Raw genomic sequence first — 25,989 nt, forward strand, 5'->3', positions numbered from 1 at the left:
ATAATAATAATAATATTTATCTGTGGCCCTGGCATCAGTTGTTTCACTTTACATATTCTTATGAATGTTTATTTGTTGTTATACTGGTTGCTGGCTGTATATGACTGTACAAAGCTTGTAATAATTTCTGCATTAAAAAAAGATGAATAAATCTTTGAGTAAAACTGTCTGTGTCCATAGTGTGAAAGACTACACAAAATTATTATATTATCTTTAAATTCATTTTTAATAACGATTATTATTTTAAATTACTGTCCCTGGATAAGTAGGATACTCTAGTAATAAAGTAGTGGTGGTAGCAGACCGATTTTAAATATCAATTATATGCGCAAAAAGATGCGATCTAATTCTGTTTACATGAAATAAACCTGCTCCCGAGTTTACGGACCTGATGCTATGACAGCATCTCCAAGATCAAGCCAGCAATCACATCCAGATGAGCGAGTTAGAGTTGTTGCATTAGTTGAGCATCTTTATGGAGTATTAATGTCGGGATCGGGTCTGTCAGGATGACACGTGACGCACCTGAGCTCGACAGGTAGGTTCACATAGTTTGGCTCGAGAGAGTGTTGAAAGAGGCTCGATCGAGACGCACTGTTCCACTGATACTGCTGCGCGACTGCAGACGGGTCGATGCGCTTATTTAGCGACCTTTTTATTTGTCTGAAATAACAAGACTGGTGAGTGCTTTATTTCTTCCACACGTTTCCTGTAAGCCTCTCTGGGAACTCCATAGCCGAAATGGTAAGTTTGATTTATTTAATATGCTTTCAACAGGCGATAATGAATTAAATAGTGAGCTGCGCAATAAAGTGTTACTGCTGAACAGAACAACCGCGCGCGTTTCTTTTATTCACCAGACACTGCTGCAGATGCTGAAGATGATGTCAATACTGGGATGATGCTGTTTAATGATTCAATTCAAGCTTGCTTTACATGATACGAGTCGTTGCAAAACAACTTCACAGAAAACGATGTTTCTTTACAATATGAATTAATGCATCTGAGTATTTTTTTTTTTTTTTTCACGCGCTCGAATGCCATTTAAATAATTCTCGGATGTTATCGAGGCTAAATGTAGCTACACATCATGTATGGTGTCTCGTGCACATGTGTGGGCTTGTGTATGTCATCGGTGACTTCACGCTTTTTGACTCTCTATGCGTCGTCATGCTCGGATTGCTGAAACACGACTGCTTTTGCAACCTTTGATGAGCAAGTGATTAGCACCATTTAAAGTCCAGACACCACCCTAACTCTCCCAGATGAATAGAGTAACACAGGCTGAACTATAGATATCACTCACCAGTTCACTGACTGCTTTAAAATGCATTGTAGTCGTGTTTTTAGGAATACAATATAGGGATGCAATGACACCACTTTTTTCAGAACTGATCCGATACTGAAAATTCGGAGTGTATGCCGATACCGATCCAATCCGATACCAGCAGTTTTATTATTATTTTTTTTTAATCAATGTAGAATTGTTCTACTTCTCTGTGTTGCCCTGATCAGCACTCTTTTGTGTTAATCAAAATCTACTACTTTTACACAACTTCATTTTAATGAAAAATAAGAAATAATATATATATATATAATCTATGACAAAAATACTTTTATAAACTAGGTTTGTGGATTATTCAGCAGCAAAATATACTCTAGATTCTAGAGTGCAAAATCATTTTATAAAATCTTGTAAAAAAAAAACAAGTATACATCTGTGTAGAAACTGAATAGATGTTTCCTCTAAATGTGTTGCACAGTAATAAAGGCATCAACATGTGACAGACAGGACAGACCTAGAAAGAACTATTAATACTCTTTGATTGCGCAGAAAAGTATTATGATACTACTGTTTCAGTAAATTAATTACTCAGAGATATTGGTTTATTTTGACTCAGAGAGTGTTGGCCATGTTAAAAAAATAAATAATTTGTGTATTAATGGAGACACGAACTGGTTCAAACGATTCAGCACTATTTGGTGAACTGGTTCAACCGGTTCACTAAGAAGAACCGGTTTAATCAAGCGATTCATTTGTGAACCAGACATCACTAGTGCAAAGTGAAGAAATATTGATGCGTATTGTATTAAATCTGTTTACACACAGTTTGGAGGATGACAGACAGCCGCAGGAGAGAGAAGAGTTTAAGTGAGCTTGAGATGTAATGTTTGTGTGCCTTTCGTGGGACTCAACAATAACAGAGAATAGTATACACACAATATCAGATTTGCCCAAACACACAAAAAATGGCAGCATCTGAGCCGATACCGACTGGATCGATGCATCTCTTCATATCTATAATCAGGCTGAATGATATATGAACAAACCCTTCTATAAAAATCATTCAAACCTGTTCCTTTGTTCATGTAAATGCTGACCAAGCAGAGAAAGAAACGGCCTTAGATGCATTGCAATTGAAATGTGAATAGATAAAGCGCAATCAAATCTGTTGTGTAATGTTCTGGCCATTACTGAACCGTATGTGTTTTCACAGGATGGAGATTCGCTGTTTGGTGTCTCAGGTCTGATCATGGAGGTGAGGCTCTGATTAACTCGATCTGGATTATGTGATTCTTATTAATTTCACTCCAACTGAATATCATGTCCAGCCTTTCCAGCTTTCCTTCTTTAGATGAGGATCATTACAGAACGTAACACTGGAGGGACGGAGATGCAAGAAAGAAAGACATGATATGGAAATAATCACTAAAGTGTAGAAAGAGGAATCTGTGTATGTGTCTTTGCTCTTATGATCCAGTCTAAACTGTTTAATCTTGATCTTCTGCTCTAGAATGGCATCAGCAGCGTCTCCTGGAACCCTTTCTCTTCAGATCCACAGGTATGCATTAATGACCAGAAACACTGTAACAAATGAATACTTTTATTAATAAAAGATGCATTCACTTGATCAAAAGTGACAGTACAGACGTTTATAATGTTACAGAAGATTTAAAAACGCTGTTCTTTTATTAAAATACTTTGATTCTCAGAGTCCAGTGAATGGAGATCGAGGTGCTGTCCACACAGTCGGAGAGAATCATTCTGATCAGGTGAGCTGGAATAAAACCGGATGAAGCTTTACATAGCATCTAACAGTTCAGTTTAACTTCACTGGAAGCTCAGTCAGCGCTGAGATCTTTACCGCTCTGGTGAATCTGCTTGTGTTTGCAGGACTGTGATGTGAAAACGGAGAACAGTGTGTTACCAAACACGAGTTTATCCAAAAGTGACAGCGTTCATCAGACGGCAGAGTTTTCAGATGATCCTTTTCCAGCTCCAGACTGGGTTTCGTTTCCTCCGCCTGATTTTTACAAAGACGACACAGCGGCAGGCAAACGGAGTGAAGAAGTAGACATTTTCAACCCTTTCAAAGAGAAGGTAGACACTGATGTCAATCAGAACGCAGAATCCTGGCCTTCGTCCAATCAGAACGCAGAATCCTGGCCTGCGTCCAATCAGAACGCAGAATCCTGGCCTGCGTCCAATCAGAACGCAGAATCATGGCCCTCGTCCAATCAGAACGCAGAATCATGGCCCTCGTCCAATCAGAACGCAGAATCCTGTCCTGCGTCCAATCAGAACGCAGAATCCTGGCCTTCGTCCAATCAGAATGCAGAATCATGGCCCTCATCCAATCAGAACGCAGAATCCTGGCCCTCGTCCAATCAGAAGGATCCTCTCCTGGAATACATCCTCTCCAGAGGGAAGACCTTCCCGGCTCCAGCGTCTGAACCCCCCAGTGTTAATCAAGAAGCCTCCTCTAAAGCGGACGGGTTCCTCAAGGCTCCTTCAGCGTCCTCCTCGCCGTTCGTTTCTGACACCAACGATATCTTCAAGAGATCTGAAGTCTCTGACATCCAGGCGTTGGATCCTCTGTTTGCCCCTCAGACTGAAGTCCGTTCCTCTCAGAAGAGCGAGGAGGATCTGCTGTTGTCCCGTCAGGATGAGGCTCATGATGTTTCGACAGACAGAGTCCTTCAGGAGACGCCAGCTTTAGCATCATCTTCCACAAACCTCTCAAATGGAGATCTGGTGAGAAACAGATGAGTAGAACATCAGAGTTGTGTGGCTTCTTCTCAATATCTGTTCATTTTAAGCCCAGCTGGATTCTAGTGGGACTCTAAAAGCTTTTATGCTCAGATCAGTATTATTTTAGTATATTTGAGAAACCATTAGAGTGAATTTAGGTATAATTGTTTTTAACATTGAATTGAGTAGGATAAAATTGTACTCAATTAACCCTATTATTTCATCGATTTTTTTTACTATTGTTTAAGTTAAAATATTACAACTTGTATTCTATGTTACTGTAATTCAAATCATTATTACTATTATTTAAATATGCCTCTAAAGGTGTTTATTTTATTTTTTAGTTAAGTGATACAAGACTATCTAAATGAAGATGAGAAATGTTTGCTTTGGCAACTAGCTGAAATAAAATAAAACCTTTATCTCAGTTATCGTTTATTGTTATTATATAGTTTTAGTTAACTATAATAACCCAGATATACTCATGTAAAATATACCGTTTATTTATGTATATATAACAGTTTTGCTTTCTAGAAACGCATTTCAGCCGGAAATACACTTACAGTCAAAAGGTTTTAAAAGTCTGTTCTGCTCAGCGTTTATTTGATCATAAAAACAGCAAAAGCAGTAACATTGTGAAATACTTTACTGTTTAAAAGAACTATAGTTCTATTTGAATATATTATAAATATATTTTAAATAAAGCATAATTTCTGTAATACGCTGATTTGCTGCTCAAGAAACATGTTTTATTATTACGTTGAAAAAAGGGGAGTAGAATTTGATTTGAAGAATAGAGAGTTTATATGAATAATAAATGATGGGGAAAATACAGAAATAAATGACACTTTAACAGAGATTCACACAGAACACAGATGTTTTACACAGTATAAATATTTCACAATATTACTGTTTTTGCTGTATTTTAGATCAAATAAACTTAATTCATTAAAAAAAAACAGTAAACGTCTTTGGCTAGAAGATGTTCAGAAGATCCTCAGGTGTTTTCTGTCCGTCTGATCTGACTGTGGACTCTGTTCTTCTTGTAGATGTTCAGGAGGCGTCTGTCCAGAGCTGCTCCCCGCAGTAAAGCCCCGAGGCGCCTGCATCCGCCCCCTGCTCTCTCTCAGGTACTGTAGCTCTCTGTTTTTGCGGGAGAGGAGCTCAAGCTCAGGTTATCGTCTGATGGTAATCTTCAGTTGTGTGCTGCCACTCGTTCTTCACGTCGTCTATTCTGACACAAATGTTCTCTGTGCTGTTGTTATGATCTGTCAGATCACGCCGGCTGCTGTGGAGAGAGATCCGCTGGTGTACGAAGACGTTCTGCTCATCGGTCAGGTGTGTGTGCTGCATTACAGCCTGCTTTTGTCATGTTCCCCTCACTCGTCATTTTACAATCTCAAATTTAAATGCTTTAGTTCTTTTCTTTTTTTGGGGGGGGGGGGGGGTTATACAATAAACAATAATATATAAAACATAAAATAAAATATAAATTTAATTCAAATATGTATTTGTTTAATTAATTTTTAAATAATACATTATATTTATATACAAATAATGATATAACCATATGGTTTCCTTAGAATTTGTTTACATTTTGCATAATTTGACAATTTTTTAAATAAGCATGAAATAATGTTTAATTGATTAATGAAAAATAAATAAACTAAATTATATATTATTAATTCATACCAATATTTATGTTTATGAATACATTTTATTTAAATTAAAATAATGTTAGAAACATTCAGATTCTTTAATTTTCTTTTTATTTATACATTTTCCATAATTTGACAATTCTGTAAATAAGACATTTATTAAAATATATAATTAATGTTAAAAACATACAATAAAATTATATATGAATAATGTATTACAAACATTTGTTTATTTATTTCATTAAAAAAAATTATAAGGTTTATTTTGTATAAAATATTTATAAACATTTGAAGAATTTGGTTTCCTTGGCATTTGTATACATTTTGCATAATTTGACAAATCTGTAAATAAAATATATATTTATTTTACAAAAATTATAAAATGTAATTTAATTTAATTTAATTTAATTTAATTTAATTTAATTTAATTTAATTTAATTTAATAATAAAGCAAAGCAAAGCTTGTTGAATAGTCTCCGGGGTGGGTTTTAAGGGGAAGTCGTGGCCTAATGGTTAGAGGGTTGGACTCCCAATCGAAGGGTTGTGAGTTCTAGTGTCGGGCCGGACGGAATTGTGGGTGGGGGGAGTGCATGAACAGCTCTCTCTCCACCTTCAATACCATGACTTAGGTGCCCTTGAGCAAGGCATCGAACCCCCAACTGCTCCCCGGGCGCCGCAGCATAAATGGCTGCCCACTGCTCCGGGTGTGTGTTCACAGTGTGTGTGTGTGTGTGTGTGTGTGTTCACTGCTTTGTGTGTGTGTGCATTTCGGATGGGTTAAATGCAGAGCACAAATTCTGAGTATGGGTCACCATACTTGGCTGAATGTCACGTCACTTTCCTTCACTTTCACTTTCACTTTCAACTAGACCTTCATGTAGCAAGGAAAAACATATATTCATTTTCTTCATATTTCATACTTATTTTTTTTTATGTATTCATATTTAATTGTTGTGCATGCTTTATAAAACACATACACCTACATATTTCCACCATGATTTACAGGAGAACTGTGTGGAGGACTGGCCTGAACACAGTCCTGAGCTCTCTCCAGACTGGAAACCAGTGAGTTACCATCATCTGAACTACAGTAGAGATACAGTCGAGATGCTCAAACACACTGACACTCTCTCTCTATCTCTCACACTCTCTCTCTCTCTCTCTCTCTCTCTCTCTCTCACACTCTCTCACACTCTCTCTCTCTCTCTCTCTCTCTGTTGCAGGCCGGCAGGCTCACGCTTCGGAGAGACTCTGTCCGGGTGAGTCCTTCCTTCAGATCAGCGGGAAGACAAACTGAAATCACTCAGAAGGAACTCTTACTCAAGTATTGGGTGGAGCGGTTATAACTCAATATCACTCAAACGGAGACCCAAATCATTAAACCAAAATAAACGAATAAAGCATGTAAAATCAAACATTACATTTTATTATAGTAAAAAATACTTAAAAAACATCCATCTCTGCATGCAGTAATACAGCTCACATATGTATCCTGGGCACAGTCTAGATTAATTCCCGTGGTCTGTGTGTTCTTGTGTCTTTTGTGGTTGTGAAATCCTCTGAATACGTGAACAAACACATAGATATGTGCTGGCAGCGGGCCAGAACACCAGTCACGTTATTACAGCTCTGTCACAACACTGTTGTTTTCAGATTCCAGCCGCGTCTGCTGGAGGCGGAGAGGAGGATCTGAAGAAGAGCGGGAGGCAGGTAGGATGTGCAGCAGTCGTCTCACGGGACTCTGAGTCTGAGTGTGTGTTCGTCCTCCTCATCTGTGTTTGTGCTGGTCTTTCAGAGTCTGGGGAGGAGACTGAGACACTCGCTGCTCATCAGGAGGAGCTCCAAGGTTAGCTCCTTTATATCTAAGAAATTCTGGAAAGAAAAGAAGAAATAAACTCAATTACAGCTACAGTCATCATACAAGTACAACAATTGTAAAGAATTAAAAATAAAATAATTTATTATAAATAAGATATATATTTTTATTATTTTAAATGATTGAATTGAAATAAAACATGTATAGTATATAATATTTTGATAATTTATAATAATTTTATATATGATGTATTTATTGTAATTTCTATATTATTTATGTTATAATTTATAATGTATTATATACAGTGCAATATTTTCCAGCTATTTCATTTTAATTTAATTTATCCAGGGTGAGGGTTTTGTTTTATTAATTAATTTTAATTATTTATATTACAATCCTCTTTAACCCTGAGACAAAAGGCTGCTAATTTCAACATTTTGAAACACTTTTCAAATCGTGATTATGAGAACCCTGTTTATTACTTACAATAAATTAAGTCAGAATTGCAGGAAATGAGAAAGCGAAAAATTACAGATTTATATTACACGGTTTATAATATGAAATAAAGGAAAAAAAGAAGAAAAAAAAAAAAAGAAAATTATAGGTTTACGATGCCTAATTAAAAATAAATGTAAAACAACGGTGAAAAATCAGTATGGAAAATTCCTTTATATGGACATTGACATTGTGCCGTACACTTTTAAACGCCGTATAGAGTCGAACTTCGTTTTTTTACATGTTAACCTGGGGGGAAAAAATTATAATACCATTAAAGAAATGACATGCAAAAAAAAACTCAAAGTCTGCGTTTTCAGGATAAAAGTGGAGATGAAATGAAGAGCTCCGAGACGAACACAAACTCACTGAATCGACACTCAAAGGTGCATTTCTTCACATATGATAGAGCTCAGATCACAAGAGGAGTCTCAGTCTTTGTTTCATAGATCTGCAGATCATATTGATTCGTTCTGTGATGATTTCTGTGTTGTGTTAAAGCTCATTAACAGCACGGATGAAGAAGAAGAGCAGAATGAAGCTGCTGAGTATAAACCGGTACGAAGCTCGTTATTTCTGAATCATCATAGTTTCAGATTGATGTATTTCATAACCGATTGTTTTTTTCTCTTATAGAAGAAAACATCAAAACCCAAGATTATTATACACCGCAGAGGCTCTAAGGTAAAATATGATCTCTATGGATCAATATCAGTTTGTATGTTATTTTTATTTGGAGAAAAAACAATAAAAGATTACAACAATATTTACTTCATAAAATTCTGAGTGGTGCAGGAGAAAAATACTGACATTTTGGAATTCAGACCGCAATAAAATCAGACTAACCCCTGTAAATGTTGAAAATTACACACAGACATATGTAACTCGGCACACTTATAGATCTCATCAACTTTCGTCCTGCATGTCATAGGCTCCGCCCAACAGGAAGTTGGCTATTTAGAGTTATGTAAAAAGTGCATGCTCTGGAATTTTATATACTTGTCATAAGTTTTTTAGCGAATTGCCACCAAACTCAGTCAATATGATCTCAAGACATTGGGGATGAAAAATTGCCAGGGGATTTTTGATATCTCGAACGGTTTGCTCGTGGCAAGGCTTTGAAATTAGGGCAAGAAATGAGAAACAGGAAGTGTCTAATACCATCCACATACATTTCCTGATTTTAATCAAACTTCATCAGATTATACGATCGCATATATGTGACTATTAGGAGTCAAAGTTATAGCGCCACCCTCTGGCAGCAGGAAGTGTGTCATTATGGGGAAGTCGTGGCCTAATGGTTAGAGGGTAGGACTCCCAATCGAAGGGTTGTGGGTTCTAGTCTCGGGCCGGCAGGAATTGTGGGTGGGGGTAGTGCATGAACAGCTCTCTCTCCACCTTCAATACCACGACTTAGGTGCCCTTGAGCAAGGCATCGAACCCCCAACTGCTCCCCGGGCGCCGCAGCATAAATGATGCCCACTGCTCCAGGTGTGTGCTCACAGTGTGTGTGTGTGTGTGTGTGTTTGTGTGTGTTCACTGCTCTGTGTGTGTGCATTTCGGATGGGTTAAATGCAGAGCACAAATTCTGAGTATGGGTCACCATACTTGGCTGAATGTCACTTCACTTTCATTTTCAAAATGCTTTGAATTCAGCATCTTATTTTTACTCGATTTGCTTCAAACTTCATCAGAATAAAATCAAAACATGGCCAATAAATCTGTTGTGGGAATATTGATATCTAAAATATTGTTGCCATGGCAACATGTCAAACTGGAATAGTTTTACGGTGTTTTTGAGGTAGATAACTTGCTTTGAATTTCATGAAACTCAAAACACATTCATATTAATGACACCTGCAAAAGCTAATAAAAGGGCGTGGAGGAGGCACTATAGCGCCACCTTTTGCCAAAAGTGGGGGGGGTTAGTTTTAGCTACAGACACCAAACTCGGTACATAAATTGATCTTATCAAGATGGACAACTTTCTAATTCACAGTCAATAGCTATGACAACAAGAAGTTGGCTATCTTGATTTGAATACGAATTTTTGAAATATGTCCAAAATGTTTGTGTGTGTATAGCCCCTTTCACACTGCACGTCGGACCCGGCATATTGCCGAAACATTGCCGGGTCGCCTTCTGTGTGAAACACGTCCCGGGATTGATTCTGGCATTGAACCTTGGTCGGGGACCTAGTAACATTGGCGGGTTCGACCCGGGACGAGCGCTGTGTGAACAAAAGCCAGATCTAATGCCGTGTTGAAGTGATGACTCTTTTACCGGCTGTTTTATAGGGAGATCAACGTTCGCGATGGAAAAATATGTGCAAACTGTAATGAAGCAGAGATCAGTTAGTTCCTCACTTTCCGCGCTGACGCAGAGATCGTTTGCTTGCTTCAGTGAAAGTATAACGTTCCAAGCGTTGTCGACTCGTACATTACACGTCACGCGCTGATGTCACATGTCGTTACGGGATCTTCAAGGGTTGTGTGTGAAAGCACGCACATATCCCAGGTCATCACTGGCAGTGTGAAAGTGCCAAATCTAGCGACCCGGGAACAATTGCCGGAACACTTTACCCCTGTATTTGCTGGAATGGCAGTGTGAAAGGGGCTAATGTGTTTAGTCAGGGGGGGTGGTGAATGTGTGCGTGTGTGTGTGTGAGTTTAGTGAGGGGGGTTGGTGAATGTGTGTGTGTGTGTTTAGTGAGGGGGGTTGGTGAATGTGTGTGTGTGTTTGGGTTTAGTCGGGGGGGGGGGGGGGGGGTGAATGTGTGTGTTTGTGTGTGTGTGTGTTTAGTCAGAGTCACAACACAGAGGGATTGATACAGAAGTACAGTTTCATTATTTGCAATTTAAAAAAAAATCTGTGTTGTGTTTAACTTTTCTGTTTGAAATATAACTGATCCTTTAAATCTCCTTTGTAAATGCTTTGCAAGGTATAAATTATCCTCACTTTAGATGAGCTCACAAAAATAGATGTCTGGCAAATACTAAATATTCTATAACCTGACTAAATCATGAATCACAGCTGGAATATGTATCAATAAAGCAGTTATTAACAAACTGAACAACTGTTATCGCATGTCTAAATAATAAGTTTTATAAATTTACATTTAAATAGTTTATTAATCATTTACTTAAACTTTCTTAAAGATCTTATGCACCACTGACAACTCCTAAATAACTGAAACTTGATGAAACTTTAAACTTGATGGTTTGGATTAACCCTTTAATTGCGAAACACCTTTGAACTAGCCTGCCAGAGGATTACTGTAAATGCATGTGCTCACTTGCTGCTATATTTCACTTTTAAAGTCATTCCCTCACTGCCATCTACTGGTGAACTGCGTAACCTTTACTGGAGTCCTGACAAATGTTAGGCATTTGTTAATGTCCCCAATATTTAAAGTTGACATCATTGCAAAGCCTACTTTGCACGTGCTTCATTTTATTTTTGCCATTTTATTTTATTTGTATGTTTTTATTTGTCTATTAATCTTTTTTTGAATTTGAAAGATAAGATATTGTTTGAAAACAAAAAGTGTTGCTTCAAACGTCGTTGAAAGTCCTTCAATTTCATTGTACGAAGCCTGTTATTATAATAATTTAATTTACATTTAATCATTTAGCAGACGCTTTTATCCAAAGCAACTTACAAATGAGGTGAACAATAGAAGTAATCAGATGAACTAGAGAACAACAACAGTAAACAAGTCTCATTTAGTCTAGCACAGACAGTAGCTAGTTTTTACCACAAGGTGTCGTTCACTTGCAGAACGCAAGCTTCTGGAGGGTGCATAAGTCTGACCTAATGAGTCTAGGTATGTTAGTGCCGTGCCAGTGGTCGTCTTGTAGGCAAACAACAGTGCCTTTTTATTTGATGCGAGCCGCTACTAGTAGCCAGTGTAACCTGATGAAGAGAGCTTTTTCTGCTCGTTCAAGACCACTCTCGCTGCTGCATTCTGGATCAGTTGTAGAGGCTTGATGGTACATGCAGGACGGCCTGCCAGGAGAGCATTACAATAGTCAAGTCTGGAGAGAACAAGAGCTTGGACAAGAAGTTTGGTTGCTTGCTCTGACAGGAAGGGTCTAATCTTCCTAATGTTGTATAAGGCAAACCTGCAGGACCGGGTCGTTGTAGCAATGTGGTCAGTGAAGCTTAATTGATGATCCATCACAACTCCTAGGTTTCTGGCTGTCCTTGAAGGAGTTATGGTTGATGAACCCAGCTGTATAGAGAAGTTGTGATGAAGCAATGGGTTAGCTGGAATCACCAGGAGTTCTGTCTTCATTAAGGCTAAGCTGAAGGTGATGGTCATTCATCCAGCTAGAAATGTCTCTCAGACAAGCTGAAATGCGAGCAGCTACCGTCGGGTCATCTGGCTGGAATGAGAAGTAGAGTTGAATGTCCTCAGCGTAGCAGTGATAAGAAAAGCCATTCTTCTGAATGACAGATCCTAATGACGTCATGTAGATGGAGAAGAGAAGTGGTCCAAGTACTGAGCCTTGAGGAACCCCAGTAGCAAGGTGTTGTGACTTAGAAACATCACCCCTCCAAGACACACTGAAGGATCTGTCAGAGAGGTAGGACTTAACCCACAGGAGAGCAGTTCCAGGGATGCCCATCTTTCTGAGGGTGGACAGGAGAATCTGGTGATTAACAGTGTCAAAAGCAGCAGACAGGTCTAGTAAGATAAGTACAGAGGATTTTGAAGCTGCTCTTGCTAGTCGCAGGGCTTCAGTAACCGAGAGCAGAGCAGTCTCAGTTGAGTGGCCACTTTTGAAGCCAGATTGGTTGCTGTCCAGGAGTTTGTTCTGTACAAGGAACATAGAGAGCTGGTTGAACACAGCTCGCTCAAGTGTCTTTGCAATGAACGGAAGAAGTGGTCTCTAATTTTCTAAAAGTGCTGGATTAAACACTTTCATTGATCTTTTCTGGTATTTAAAATGCAATACATTACTTCAGATAGATTATTACCACAGTAAACCACAGTACAACTCTCAAAGACGTGAGATTTTTAAATGTCAATAAAAGTAAGATGCTTTGACATTTTGTTCTATAGCACATATTGTATATTTATTGGCTGATGGGAAAACTATCTGCCAGTAATTCATGTGTCATTATTTAGTCAAGCCAACTTTAACATTTGATATTGTTCATGATTATGATATTAATTTACATCTTCAGGTGAAATCTGCTGAAGCTCCACACTATAAGGTTTGTTATTTTCAGTAATAATTTTAATAATGTTAGAGATGAGCAACATATGAACTGACCGCATTTAATTGTCGTATTAGGATGATTTACCCTCCTCATGGAAGCATGCTGATCTCAACGCTTTGAGAGAGAAAAAATCAGAAGTTGTGGACTGCAAACCGGTACAAACACACGATATTTCACTTTGCTGTTAATGTGTGCTGTGATTTGAACTATTAATTTTTGTTACAGAAGCAGTCACATAAATTCATGCCTACTGTGCCTCACCGATCATCGAAGGTAATATATTCTGTGTTTGCAAGTTTACGAGAAATATAAAGTGTGCTTTAATTTAAAGCCTATATTTTAAAAACATTCAGGACCTAAAATTAATCAAGTATTACATGGTTTGATCCGCATTTTTTAATCTTTAAATATAAATAAATAATTATATATATATATATATATATATATATATATATATATATATATATATATATATATATATATATATATATTTAATAAACAGACAAAAACATTACTAAAACTTGCTTACTAAAATAAAAAACAGAAGATATTAATATAAATTATATTTATAAAAACTATGAACGTATAACTGCTCTGCTGATTTCTTTAGGATAGCTTTGCAGTTGGTCTGAAGTCAATGAATGGTCCTCCACTGATGGAATCAGTGTAAACATAGTTTTCATTATATTTTTCATAATTTTACATTACATTACATTTGGTCTATAGGAGATTAATCTGAATAACAAATAGCTACAGTCTACAATCTACAGGAGATCTGGAATCGGAAAGAACAATCAAATGAAAAGAAAGCACAATTAAATTAATTTAAATTAAATAATATATCTGACTTACAGGAGATGAATCTGGGGATAAAAAAAGTTCTTCAGGATATTCAATTAAAAATTAAAAATTTTAACCTATCATGTGTTCACGGGGAATCGAACCCCCAGCCTTGTGCTTGATATCACAATGATCTACCAACTGAGCTACAGGAACACTATATGAATCTGATATCAAAATAATGAAATTAAATTAATAAATCTTTCTTACAGGAGATGAATCTGTGAATCTTTGAGTATGAATGCAAACTTTAAAAACAGGGGAAAATAAATACATTATAAGAGAAATTCAGAGAAGAAATGCAAAAGATTGGCAAGTTTCTGAGCTGTGTTTGAGGATGTTGTAGGTGTGTGTGTGGACATCAACAGACGACCTCGGTGTGTGACGACTGAAGAAACACTGACTCAATCAAAGCAGAGGATTCAGTTCTTGAACTGAGTTCAGCTGAAACCAAAGCCTCTGAGTAACACGGGTGTTTTCTGTTGTAGAGCCCAGAGATGGACACACATCTGGATGATGAAGAATCAAACACAGAGGAGACGGATGGACAGGTAGAGATCCCGGTCCTCCTGTTTGCCTTTTATATTCATCTGTCATTCATGCTCGGTACTACTATAATATGTTTAGCAGAAATTGAAAAAGAAAGTGCAAGTTAAGTTTGTTCCACGCAGAGGGTTTGTCATCGCTCGGTCCAGGGTGAGTGCTGACACCTCTCTGTTTCTTCAGTTTGAGCACTTCTCTGGTGTGAACACACTCTTCTGTGTCTGCTCACAGCATGACAAGACTAATAACCAAACCCAGGAGGAAACACCACATCTGGAGGTACAACCCTTTTCAGAAGAGAAAATCATAATGTACTATTTACTGGATGCAGTAATGTACAGTATTTATGCATTTAATGCATTATACTAGGGCTGTAGTACTCGAGTCAGGACTTGGACTTGCATTTGCACTCGGACTTGTCTCTGTCTTCTAGTTGGTCTCGGCCGATGTCTTCTTCAAAACAAAACCAGATTTGCATGATGTCGCGACTGAAAACGTGTGGAAACGCTAGGCGCGCCGCTCTCCTTATTTCCAAAGCACTCTGTAGCCTGCGCTTGCGCTCCAGTGGCGTCTGCTGTTGCTGGGCAACCATGACCCGCTCTTCATGATGACGCAGAAGTTTCAGCAAAGAATAAATGGATTTCCAGCACTAAACATCCCTTTTAGTAGCTCTGCTAATAGATTCATTTTAAAATGGCTATCCTTGTATGTGGTATGTGGTGTTAAACTAAAATAATTATTCATTTCTAAAATAATATTTATCATGCCAGCAGAGAGATGTCATGACAAATGTTTAGTGATTATTTTAACATGACTGAATCCATTCAATGCACACATTTTCATTACGCAGAACACTTTGAGCGAGTCTTAATGTTAATGAACTTCACTAAACAGATGTGTGTGTTCCGCGCAAACCAGCAAAAGGTAAAGATGCAAACATGTAGGACAAGTAGACAATGTATCCGTATCGAAGCTGATTATTAGCCTACTCTTGAGAGAGAACTGATCTGGTTTTTGAGAGACTGAGACGCGCAGCGCGGCTGTTTGATTGGTGAGCGCGCTGTGTTTATTCCATTCATTCGTATCATATCGTAGCCTAAGCTTTAAATCATTGCCTTTTAAATATATACAAATACTATAACGTGTATGATGTATGTTGTGGGTGGGGGGAGTGCATGTACAGTTCTCTCTCCACCTTCAATACCACGACTTAGGTGCCCTTGAGCAAGGCACTGAACCCCCACCTGCTCCCCGGGCGCCGCAGCATAAATGCTCACAGTGTGTGTGTGTGTGTGTGTGTTCACTGCTCTGTGTGTGTGCATTTCGGATGGGTTAAATGCAGAGCACAAATTCTGAGTATGGGTCACCATACTTGGCTGAATGTCACTTCACTTTCACTTATACCGTATATTTCGGACTATAAGTCACACCTGAGTATAAGTCGCATCAGTCCAAAAACATATATAAGTCGCATTTATTTAGAACCAAGAGAAAACATTACCGTCTCCAGCCGGTTACATTACATACATCCGGTAATGTTTTCTCTTGGTTCATTTCTCTTGCAGAGCTCTAATTTCTGAGAGATGCAGGGAGAGGCAACAGCACTGCTGTGTTTGATTTGATCTCTTTTCACTCATAAAGTTTACATTCATTCACTTCACACTCATGACTTTAGAGGTCTGTGTATAATATTGCGCTGATCCCCTGACTCAACTGTTATCTAGCAAACACCAGAGTGTGTCAGCTTCAGCCGAGTATTCAGACAGAATTATTCCTTGTCCGTTATTCGTTTTTTAAGCCATTATCCGAGCCATTCCGAATAGGTATTTGGCTTCAGGCACAACCCTAATTATTACATTACATATTTTATTTTTACATGCAACATAGATAAGGTCATAGACAGTAACAGCTCCACGCAATATATTATTTTATTCTAAAATCCACGTCGTACTTGCAAACATTTTGTATGCATTATGGTCAATGCATACTGGAGTAGTCTATCAGACATAATGTCAGCAAAAGCAGCATTATAAAGTAAATAAAATGAAAATAAAGTACATAAAAATAATTTGACCTTACAGCTCCAAACTTTGTTCTAGAGGGCCAGTGTCCTTTATAGTTTAGCTCCCAGGGTCGGACTGGGGGTAAAACCAGTACTGATTACCAGGGCCCCAAAGGAAGAGAGGGCCCTTGAAAAGTATGAAATATATTCTATTTTACCTGGATATTTTCATGGTTGGGGGGCATGGGGGCCCATTCTTAGAATAGGAGATATGCTGTCTCTCGCATCACATACATTATCAGTAGCTAAGTATGTGGTCTTGAAGAGGACCCTTTTTTCTCTCATTTGGACTTGGACTTGACTTGGACTCGAACCTCTTTGGACTCGGTCTTGACTCGGCCTCGACTAGTCCTGGACTTGGACTCGACAAAGCTGGACTTGACTACAGCTCTACATTATACATGTTGCATTATTGTCAGTTTGACAGTTTCATCTTATTTTTAAATCCAATATACTGTAAAATTGTATTTTCTACTATCAGATATAATATAGCTTTTATCAGTATTTTTTATATTTAATTTTTTTTTTTTTTTTTTATTGAATGAATGTTTGGTGATATCTGTGCCAGCATCAGATGTGTGTTAACACTGGATCTGTTTGACAGGACGGAGCTGACGCTGAGCTGAAGGGGGCTTGTGGCTTCACTCCTCATCCTCCGACGAAGGTCTGTCTGAGTCACATGACACTGATGATCCTCTGCGCTCGCTCTTGTGTCTGAACACTGTTAAACCTGTGCTTTCAGGACGGCGAGCGGTTCGATGACCTGAAGGGAGCGTTCGGTCACGAGTTGAAGGTAGAGCAGACGTCCAGACGAGCGCAGGGGTTCAGGATCTCTGTCTGTTCACTCATATCTCTCATATCTCTGTTTCAGACAGACACGCTCCTGAAGTCTGAAGCTGGACGCAGTTACTCACCCAACCGTGTTCAGGTACAGACGCTTTATTCCCAGAAAATCTGATGTTCTGCTCACTTCTGCTCGCATTATTGCTCATGTTACTCCTGTTTTTTTTTTTTTCTTCCCAGAGTCCACATTCTAATGGCTTTACGAGTCCAGCGTGGGATTCAAAGGTAAGAAGCAGCACTAATTATTAAACATTCTGCCATTCCGCGATTCAGACACCCGGAGGTTTCTGATGCAGAGGGTTTTGGTTTATTCAGGCAGATCTCACACAGTCAGACGCCAGCAAGAAACATCAGGTGAGATTTAAGAAAGCTCTTGTGACTTTATTGCATTTTTAGCTTCTTTTTTTCACTCCACTTTTTTGTACAGAAGAAACCACCAATGTTTACATTCCCTCACCTGCATCGCAGACAGTCAAAGGTAAAGCATCAAACTCAGAGCGGAGAAGTCTTCCGTTGTTTTATTATCATTAATATAATTTGAAATATTTTCTTAATATTTTTAATATCTAAAATGTTAACGTTTTAGTCATTTTTATTTATTTATTATCATTTATTATTTATATTCGTTTTTTTTATATAATAGTTTATGCTAATAGCTTGAGTTCATTATATCTAAAAAATTTTATTTACATTTTAAACTTTAGTGATTTTGTTGTTATTTAGTAATTTAGTTATTTTATTAGTAGTTTTTTTAGTATATAAAATTTATATGAATTATCATTAAAATATATAACAATATTTTATAATACTATAAAGCTATATAGTTTCATTAATTCTATATTTCAGTTTAAGTTATTTCCCTGATGTTCGTGTTTTCTAGAGTTTTGAAGAAGCTGAGATCAAGCAGAGCAGAGATTCACAGGTGAACAAACCCGTCTTCTCACTTCCTCACAGTTATTTATGTTTTAATTTTATTTCTGAATCATTTTCTTTTTCAGTTATTGTATTTCCCGTTAAGTTTTGTTTCTTTAATTCCCAAATATTGTGTTTTATGTTTACTGTCTGCACTGAAAAAAAGTGCAAAAATGATTTTCATTCCGTATTTATTTATTTTATTTGTTTGTTGTTTCCAAATTGTGTGTATTATATTTAATGTTTACCGTCTGCAGAGGGAAAAAAAATAATAATAATGGTGTAAAAACAATTTTCACTCAGAGATTGCAAGTACGTTTCACAAATAATTACAAATTAAAAGTGAAATTTGAAAGGACTGAACTCGATAATAAAATAATAATAATATATTCTGTAACTGGCTGGCCTGATGTACTTCTGCTATAAGTGTTTTACTGTCCATTGTTTTAATGATAATAATCATTTTAAATGTGGTAAAGTTATGCCACAGACGCAGCTGATGGAGTTTAAAACTGTTTTGCAGATGAAGAAGCCTCCTCTTCGGTCGCATCGAGACTCAAAGGTGAGAGACTGACTTTCCTCCGAGCTCATCTGTTCATCTTTCAGATCTGGATGAAGTTGTTGATGTCTGATATCTCCAGAGCTCTGAAGATGGCGAGCTCCCTCAGAAGGGTGCAGATCTGTTCAAAGCAGGAGACGTGGAGCTGGCGGAGGAATATACGCCGGTAACTTCATCATTTCATCAGACTAAAGACATAAAGGAGTTTTCTGAAGACTTCCTGGAGCCTCCAGGAGCCGTGTCTGGAGATTTTCACTTGTCTGATGCTGCTAAGGTAGATTTAATGTTCATTTTTACACCGTTTTATTTATACACTACCAGTAAAAATTGTGAAATATTATTACAATTTAACCAGCTGTGAATCTGTGTTAAAGTGTAATGTATTTCTGTGATGCTCCGCTGTATTTTCAGCATCATTCCTCCAGTCTCCAGTGTCACATGATCTTCAGAAATCAGAATAATATGATGATTTACTGCTCAAGAAACAGTTCTGATTATTATCAGTGTTGAACACAGTTGTGCTGCTTCATTTATTTCTGTGGAAACCGTGATGCATTTGATTTTTCAGGATTCACAGATGAACAGAAAGTTCAGAAGGACAGCATTTATTTGAAATCGAAATCATTTCTAACATGATAAACATCTTTACTGTCACTTTTGATCAATTTAAAGGTTTTAACTTCTTGAAAATCTTCCAGGCCGAGTGGCTGTCGGCTCAGATGGACATGAGACGACTGAAAGCTCAAGAGGAAGAACAGAAGCGCGAGGAAAAGGATGATGAAGGGGTCAGTCCATGTTTACTTCATTATGTCTCTAGATTCTGTTCATACAGGTCCTTGTGCAGCCTGTATCCCTGGACTGAAGCTGATGTGATCCTGATTGATCAGTGTGTGTTGTGTTGGCAGGACACTGACAGTCTGATGGAGTGGTGGAACACAGTGGAGTGTGAGTTCATTCATTCACTCGTTCACCTCACACACATCAGATCCGACTCGTTTAACATTCAGTCTGTGTTTTCAGCTTGGGATGAAATACCTCCTGATGAGGCCATCAGCACTAAAGAAGAAGAGACCATGTAAGAACTCATTTTTATTTGTTATGTATTTTCTTGTATAAGAGTTGGGGTGGGGGTGGGGGGGTGGCATTGGGGTCAAAAGAAAGGCAAAACAAGATTATGTTTCTGACCCAGTTAGCAGCTGTTTCTTCTTGTTTCAAGCCAAAACTCTAAAAAAAAATTGTTCATCCTTAAGTTTGTTTTTTTTAATTTTCTCATTTATTTATTTATGGATTCTTAATTTTTAACAAAATAATTTGATTTCTGATTTTCAAAAACATTGCATTGAAAAAAGCAGCAAATTTGATGCCGGTTTTCCCCACAGACATGTACAGAAATAAAGTACGTTTATGCTTAAAATTAGCAAAAAATACAAATTATGTATGTGTATGTATACATACACATCTATATCTATCTATCTATCTATCTATCTATCTATCTATCTATCTATCTATCTATCTATCTATCTATCTATCTATCTATCTATATATTCTGAACCCAGTGTTGTGCCAGTTCATACTTAAAAAGAACTAGCTCAATGTTCAGTTCACACAGATGATAATGAACTAGTTCATGTTCATAGTTCTTTTTTTTTTTTTTTAAATGAACTTAGTTCACATATCTAAAAACGAACTAGTTCACGTTCATTTGTTAAATTATTTAAAGATAGGCCACTATCTTACTCAATAGAACCTCTTTACCATCCATTACCAGCTGCAAATCACTGCCACTCCAAAACTAATTAAAATTAAGATACAATTTATACAAAACGAAATTCACTTTAAAGAAAGGCTTTCTATAACAACTTCAACTTCAACGGTCAAAATCATGTCTGACTTGCTCCACGTCTCATATTGCGCATCCTATCTTACTCGGTCGTGCTGTCCACTTTTCATAAATCAGCATAAATGGAAAAAAAAATTATAATATTTTAACAAATATGAAACGGTTTTTTTTTTTTTTATGGCTACAACAGTATAGTATGCCCACATAGCCTATACTCTCTATTTGTACAAATATCTGCACATTAATTTAATTCTGAATTTTGCACACACAGGTTGAAAGGCATTTGTTCAAATCAAGTTCACGGATAATTGTGCGTGCATTTATTAGCTTAATCATTATGATACTAAAATCCTAACAAATAGGCTATGCTATGTACAAAAAATCAGATGAGCCCATAATATGAACGGTTAAGCATTTTCCTCCCATAGAAAACCATTATAAGAACGCTTAATGTGGCTTAATGCAGATTAGAATGTCCCTTTATTATGTCGAAATAACGAGATATCAATACTAGGCTACTCTGTCCACCGTGGTCTCCTTTTTGATCAGCGGAAACGATTTTTGCTTGTTTGGGATCTGACTGTCCATTGTATTTGAAAAAGTTAAGCAAACTTTCCTGTGTCGTAGGTGACGGCACATGTTCCGGCTCAAATTAAGCCCTGGTAAAACCTGACTTTTCAAATGAGCGTGAACGTGAACTGCGCGTGCTGTTCATTCCTGCCAGAGTGAGCGCCGCTCTCGTTCATTGTATGAAAAGTGATTCGTTAAGTTCAGCGTTCGGCGAAAATATGAACGCGTTCAGTGAACAACACTGTCTGAACCCATTGGTAGATATTTGCTCTTGTTTTAAGCATAACAAGATGCCCCCCCCCCCCCCCAACCAACAAAAAAAAAGTAATGTAGTCATTTTGCATCTTAAATAAATGTACTTTTACATTCTTAAATGAAGATAAATTTACTTGAAGTAAACAAACTTTTTCTCTGGAAAAGTAATAATGATAATAATACAAATTAAGTGAGATTGAGTTAGGTTGGTTTGGTTTTGTCATCATCATTCAGAACTCCAAAGCCCTGTTTTTTGTTTGTTTGTTTTAACCGTTCTCTGTGTCTCTGTGTCAGATCGTTTAAAGCGGTCGCTGATAGGGTCCACCGCGGCCTCCGCGTGTATCTGAAGCTCTTCATGGAGCGCGCCGAGCTGCTCTACCAGCACGTGCTGATCTTATACGGTATCGCCGACGACCTCAGCAACTTCCACCACAACGCTAAAATCGCCAACATCACGGGAGGAACCACCACCGCTGTGGGGGGAGCCGCGGCCATCGTGGGGCTGGCTCTGATCCCCGTCACGTTCGGAGCGTCCATCATCATCACGGCCATCGGAGTGGGCGTGGCTACAGCGGGGGGCATCACGGCCGCCTCCGCCTCCCTCTCAGACACCATCAACAACATGCACGTGCGTATGTCCAGCGCTGAATGGCATGTTTACATTTTCTTTTTCACCATTTATTTAGGCAGAATTAATTATGCCAGTCCCTCCCCTCACAAAAAATGTAATCAATTAATCTCCATACCAAGCCTTCCAAATATAAATAATTGGATTTTTGATTTTCAAAAACATTGCATTGAAAAACTTCAGCAAATCTGATACCCATTTTATTATAGCTATTACTGTTTAACCATAGTTAACAGATGCAACTACAGTTTCATAGTAAATAAATACATTTACATGTACATTGTGTTTTTTAACAAATAAAAGCACTTTATTAGTTCATGCATTACCAGGGAGTCGAAACCATGTGGAGTAAATGTAAATATTATGTAATGTGAATGCTAACTTTACAATAAATTTATATTTGCTAACATTAGTAAACATGAACTAACAATGAATCTAGTGCATTTATCACTCCAGCTAATTCTAAGTGAAAAATTCTAAAAATCGAAAACGTTATATATATTTATTTATTTAATAAACCTCAAATGAACTAATTATGAGCTGTTTTTAATAACTAACGCCAACAACATCTAACGCGGTCTCTCGTGTTTTAATGCAGGACCGTAAGAAGATTGAGCTAATCATCATGGACTACGAGGCCCAGCTGGTGGAAATGCAGCACTGTTTGCGATTCGTCATTGAAGGTCTCTGTCGACTGCAATCTCATCCGCTGCTGCGACGAAACAACTACTACACGGGCGACTGGGAGGTGCGACGCGCACTCCAGACCATTAGCTTAGCTAGCGACCCGGTAGAGCGAGCGGAAGAACTCATTCAATGCACGCTGGCCAAGTTAGCCAGTCTGCAGAAAGGAATAGACAAGTACTTCACCAAAGACTTGAAGGAGGTGAAGAAGGGCTGCAAGAAGGAGGTGACGGCCGAAGTGCGGAGTCTGGCCAAACAGCTGCATGAAGGTTTAGCGGCGTTCAGCTCCATCAGAGAACAGCTGCTCGACGCCGGCGGATACATCTAGCAGTCATCTCAGATAAGCTTTGGTGTCAGATCTCTGCGCTCCCATTGGTTGTCACTGCTCATTTGCATAAAATGGAATGGTGATTTTCAGCAAGTTCTGACTCTCACTGAGATGAAGTGAAGTCAAGCTGCTTTGTTGCTGTGAATCGCTGTCTGTATGCGAACACTTTCGATGACATCTCTAGATGATGCATTTAAGAAATCCATTCTGCACGCCAACGATTTCAAGATTCCTCCACATATTTAAGAGACTTAAATATGTGGCAAACTGGTATTTCCTGTTATATTTTAATTGACTATCGTGTTCATAAAACACACTGGTTTGTAGCACAAATACTTCCTCACATTCTTACTCAGATAGCAGATGTATATCTGCAAGATCTCTTGATCTGGAAAGCATCTGCTGTGTACAAACATCTGATGTCAGTTTTACATGTATTCGAAATCATAAACATCTTACAGACATCTTCTAAACGTCTGTTTGACATCTGATTGGAAACGTCCTGTAGATGTATTGCAGATGAGCAACACTCTAAAAAATATGTCTTGCAGACGTCAAATAGACGTCTTTGTGATGTACGTGTGCTATGAGCGTATTCTTGTAGTTATTTCCCTGATACGATGTCATTAAGATGTTCATGATTTTGAATGCATGTAAAACTGACATCTTTGAGATGTCTATCAGATGTTTGTACACAGCAGATGCTTTCCAGATCATGAGATCTTTAACAGACATCTTGTAGACGTTGCTATATGGTTTAGTGATAGAGGAAGCCTCGCACATTCACAGGAAATACTTCAGCTTTACAAAATGAGGATATGTAGTCACAGATGATATTACATTGCATCTGTATTGTACAACTGCTGTGCTGCGGTCACAGTTTGTGGTTAAAAACCAGTTCTTGTTCACAATCTGGTTCTGCTTTTGGTGAGAAAGAAGCCGCAGACAAGAATCACTTTTATCTATTTAAAAATAAAAAGGCTTTAGGCTTTAGATAAACTGAATTTTTATGTAAATCTTTCATATGCTTTTGCACAGATTGTATTATTAACAACCCTAAAGCTGTTACACACACACACACACACACAAAGTTATTTCATGTCTTGACATGATGTTGTGCAATACTGGAATGAAGGTTACTTTCATTAAGATCTTTTAATACATTTTTATAAAATATGTATACTTTGTTGTCTGTGTGATTCAAAAACAAACCAAAAAACATCTCAGATCACATGAAAGACTAAATTTAAGACTAAAGCATGCAGTGAGGAACATCAGAGCTGGAGTTTGAGTGGAAATAAGTTTTGTTCAAACACGCCCCGCGATCATGTGCCTTTCGAGGAAGAGTGTGTGGATTTACAGTGAAAGAGGGCTCTGTTCACCTCTGGACTGAACACACTGTTTGATTGAGGTCATGTTTTGTGTTCACTTCTAAGGTAAGGAGACCTGGTTTGCAGTCGAACGCCAGTGAATCGAACGGCTTCTTTAAATAGTCTCAGAACACTGGAAACCGCAGCGTTCTGTTTGTTTTGGTTTGATTGTTTCCGTTTTTTCTTTTGGAAGAGGATTTAAAGGCATTGTAAAGGTAAGCGTTGTTTGTTTGCGGTTTTTTGGTGTGTTTTGTGTCATGAAACTTGAAACTTTAAGGGGAAGTCTAAAGAAGAAAAACAGCAGTGAGAGTATTGTGAGTAAGACTCGGTATTTTAATACGGTGTCGTGTGGTTCGCAAATGAAGAGAGATTTCCTTTCAAAACACGTGCGTGTGCGCCAGTAAAAGTTTATGTAAACTCCGTCGCCTGAAGCGAAAGAAAGAAAAGGGTAGACTCTCAGCTCCTGATTATTAATCAGATGACGATGACGTTCCTCTTCCGGTCAGTCTAAATCCTAATTAATATTCATGAGCCGAAAGGCGTTCACTCGTGACGTGTTTTCGCTTTGCGTTTGTAATTAATAGTGAGTTTAATCTTAAATTTAATCTTTAAAGAACCAGATCAGATAGGTAAACAGAATTTCAATCAATTACTGAAAAAAATATAGATCATCTCCATAAATATAGGCAGCATTTTAAAACGCAGAACAGTAATTTCTTTTAGTAAAATACTGTGTTGATATTTTTACTATAAAGCCATCATTTTAAAGTCAGTAAATTACTATTAAAAGCATGACAATTCAAGGTCAAGAACATACACTTGTGAGTGTGTTTTCTGGTGTTTCTGAAGCCAAACGAGTGAACATCCAGCTGCTGAGACTGGCACTGAGATCAGCTGGACGTCTGGATGAATCTGCAGTGAAGCAGGCCATCAAGGAGAAGGTGAGATGAACATTTAACTGCTGCATGTACAGTATCTGACCAACGACAGATGGATCACAGATGAATTCTGCTCTTCAGATGGACCAGATCCTCTCAGATCAGCAGACCAGCGAGACACGGAGAGTCCAGATCTTCATGCAGCGGCGGGAACCCAACGCACCAAACACAACCTCATGTGGACACTGATGACCTGCTCTGATGCTTTTATTAGCCTAAAGAGTCTTCATAAGAATGAGCATTTCTAGTCATGCCATACTATAAATAAATACAAATAAATGGTTAGTCATTTTAAATTTAAGATCTGATTTAAAAATACAAGAATGAAACATGTGAAATATACTGATTGCACTCGTCTGAAATGTTCTAATTTTAGCTATTTGCTT

At 37.9% G+C, this 25,989-nt stretch overlaps 2 protein-coding genes across 6 annotated transcripts in view; both read left to right on the forward strand.

Moving 5' to 3' along the window:
• The first annotated feature begins 587 nt into the window (after window positions 1-587).
• Window positions 588-24,446, forward strand: LOC128017776 (uncharacterized). Its single transcript, XM_052603295.1, has 33 exons — window positions 588-744; window positions 2,499-2,540; window positions 2,796-2,843; window positions 2,995-3,054; window positions 3,176-4,036; window positions 5,083-5,163; window positions 5,309-5,371; window positions 6,697-6,756; window positions 6,915-6,950; window positions 7,345-7,401; window positions 7,487-7,537; window positions 8,323-8,388; window positions 8,504-8,560; window positions 8,639-8,686; window positions 13,196-13,225; window positions 13,306-13,386; window positions 13,457-13,504; window positions 14,560-14,622; window positions 14,699-14,893; window positions 17,281-17,340; window positions 17,419-17,469; window positions 17,548-17,604; window positions 17,700-17,744; window positions 17,835-17,873; window positions 17,947-17,997; window positions 18,400-18,441; window positions 18,955-18,993; window positions 19,073-19,264; window positions 19,689-19,775; window positions 19,896-19,935; window positions 20,011-20,065; window positions 21,950-22,283; window positions 22,882-24,446. The coding sequence occupies exons 1-33, from the start codon at window positions 742-744 to the stop codon at window positions 23,293-23,295; spliced, it is 3,456 nt and encodes a 1,151-aa protein (XP_052459255.1). The 5' UTR covers window positions 588-741; the 3' UTR covers window positions 23,296-24,446.
• Window positions 24,447-24,636: 190 nt separating this feature from the next.
• The window catches only part of apold1b (apolipoprotein L domain containing 1b), a 33,591-nt gene continuing 32,238 nt past the window's right edge, over window positions 24,637-25,989 (forward strand). For 2 of the 5 annotated variants that reach the window (XM_052603338.1, XM_052603341.1), the window contains exon 1: window positions 24,637-24,844. The gene's annotated coding sequence lies outside the window, so the exon portion shown is untranslated. The remainder of the gene's footprint in view (window positions 24,845-25,989) is intronic. The other 3 variants (XM_052603344.1, XM_052603340.1, XM_052603346.1) reach the window with 3 other exon arrangements.

Source organism: Carassius gibelio, chromosome A7 (genome assembly GCF_023724105.1).
Source record: "Carassius gibelio isolate Cgi1373 ecotype wild population from Czech Republic chromosome A7, carGib1.2-hapl.c, whole genome shotgun sequence".
NCBI lineage: Eukaryota > Metazoa > Chordata > Actinopteri > Cypriniformes > Cyprinidae > Carassius > Carassius gibelio.

Bases quoted from the DNA above. Each gene is read 5' to 3' on its own strand.
- LOC128017776 (XM_052603295.1), top strand. The intron at 7,402-7,486 runs GTAGGATGTGCA...CTGGTCTTTCAG, and splicing joins TGAAGAAGAGCGGGAGGCAG to AGTCTGGGGAGGAGACTGAG. The intron at 17,745-17,834 runs GTAAGAAGCAGC...TGGTTTATTCAG, and splicing joins GTCCAGCGTGGGATTCAAAG to GCAGATCTCACACAGTCAGA.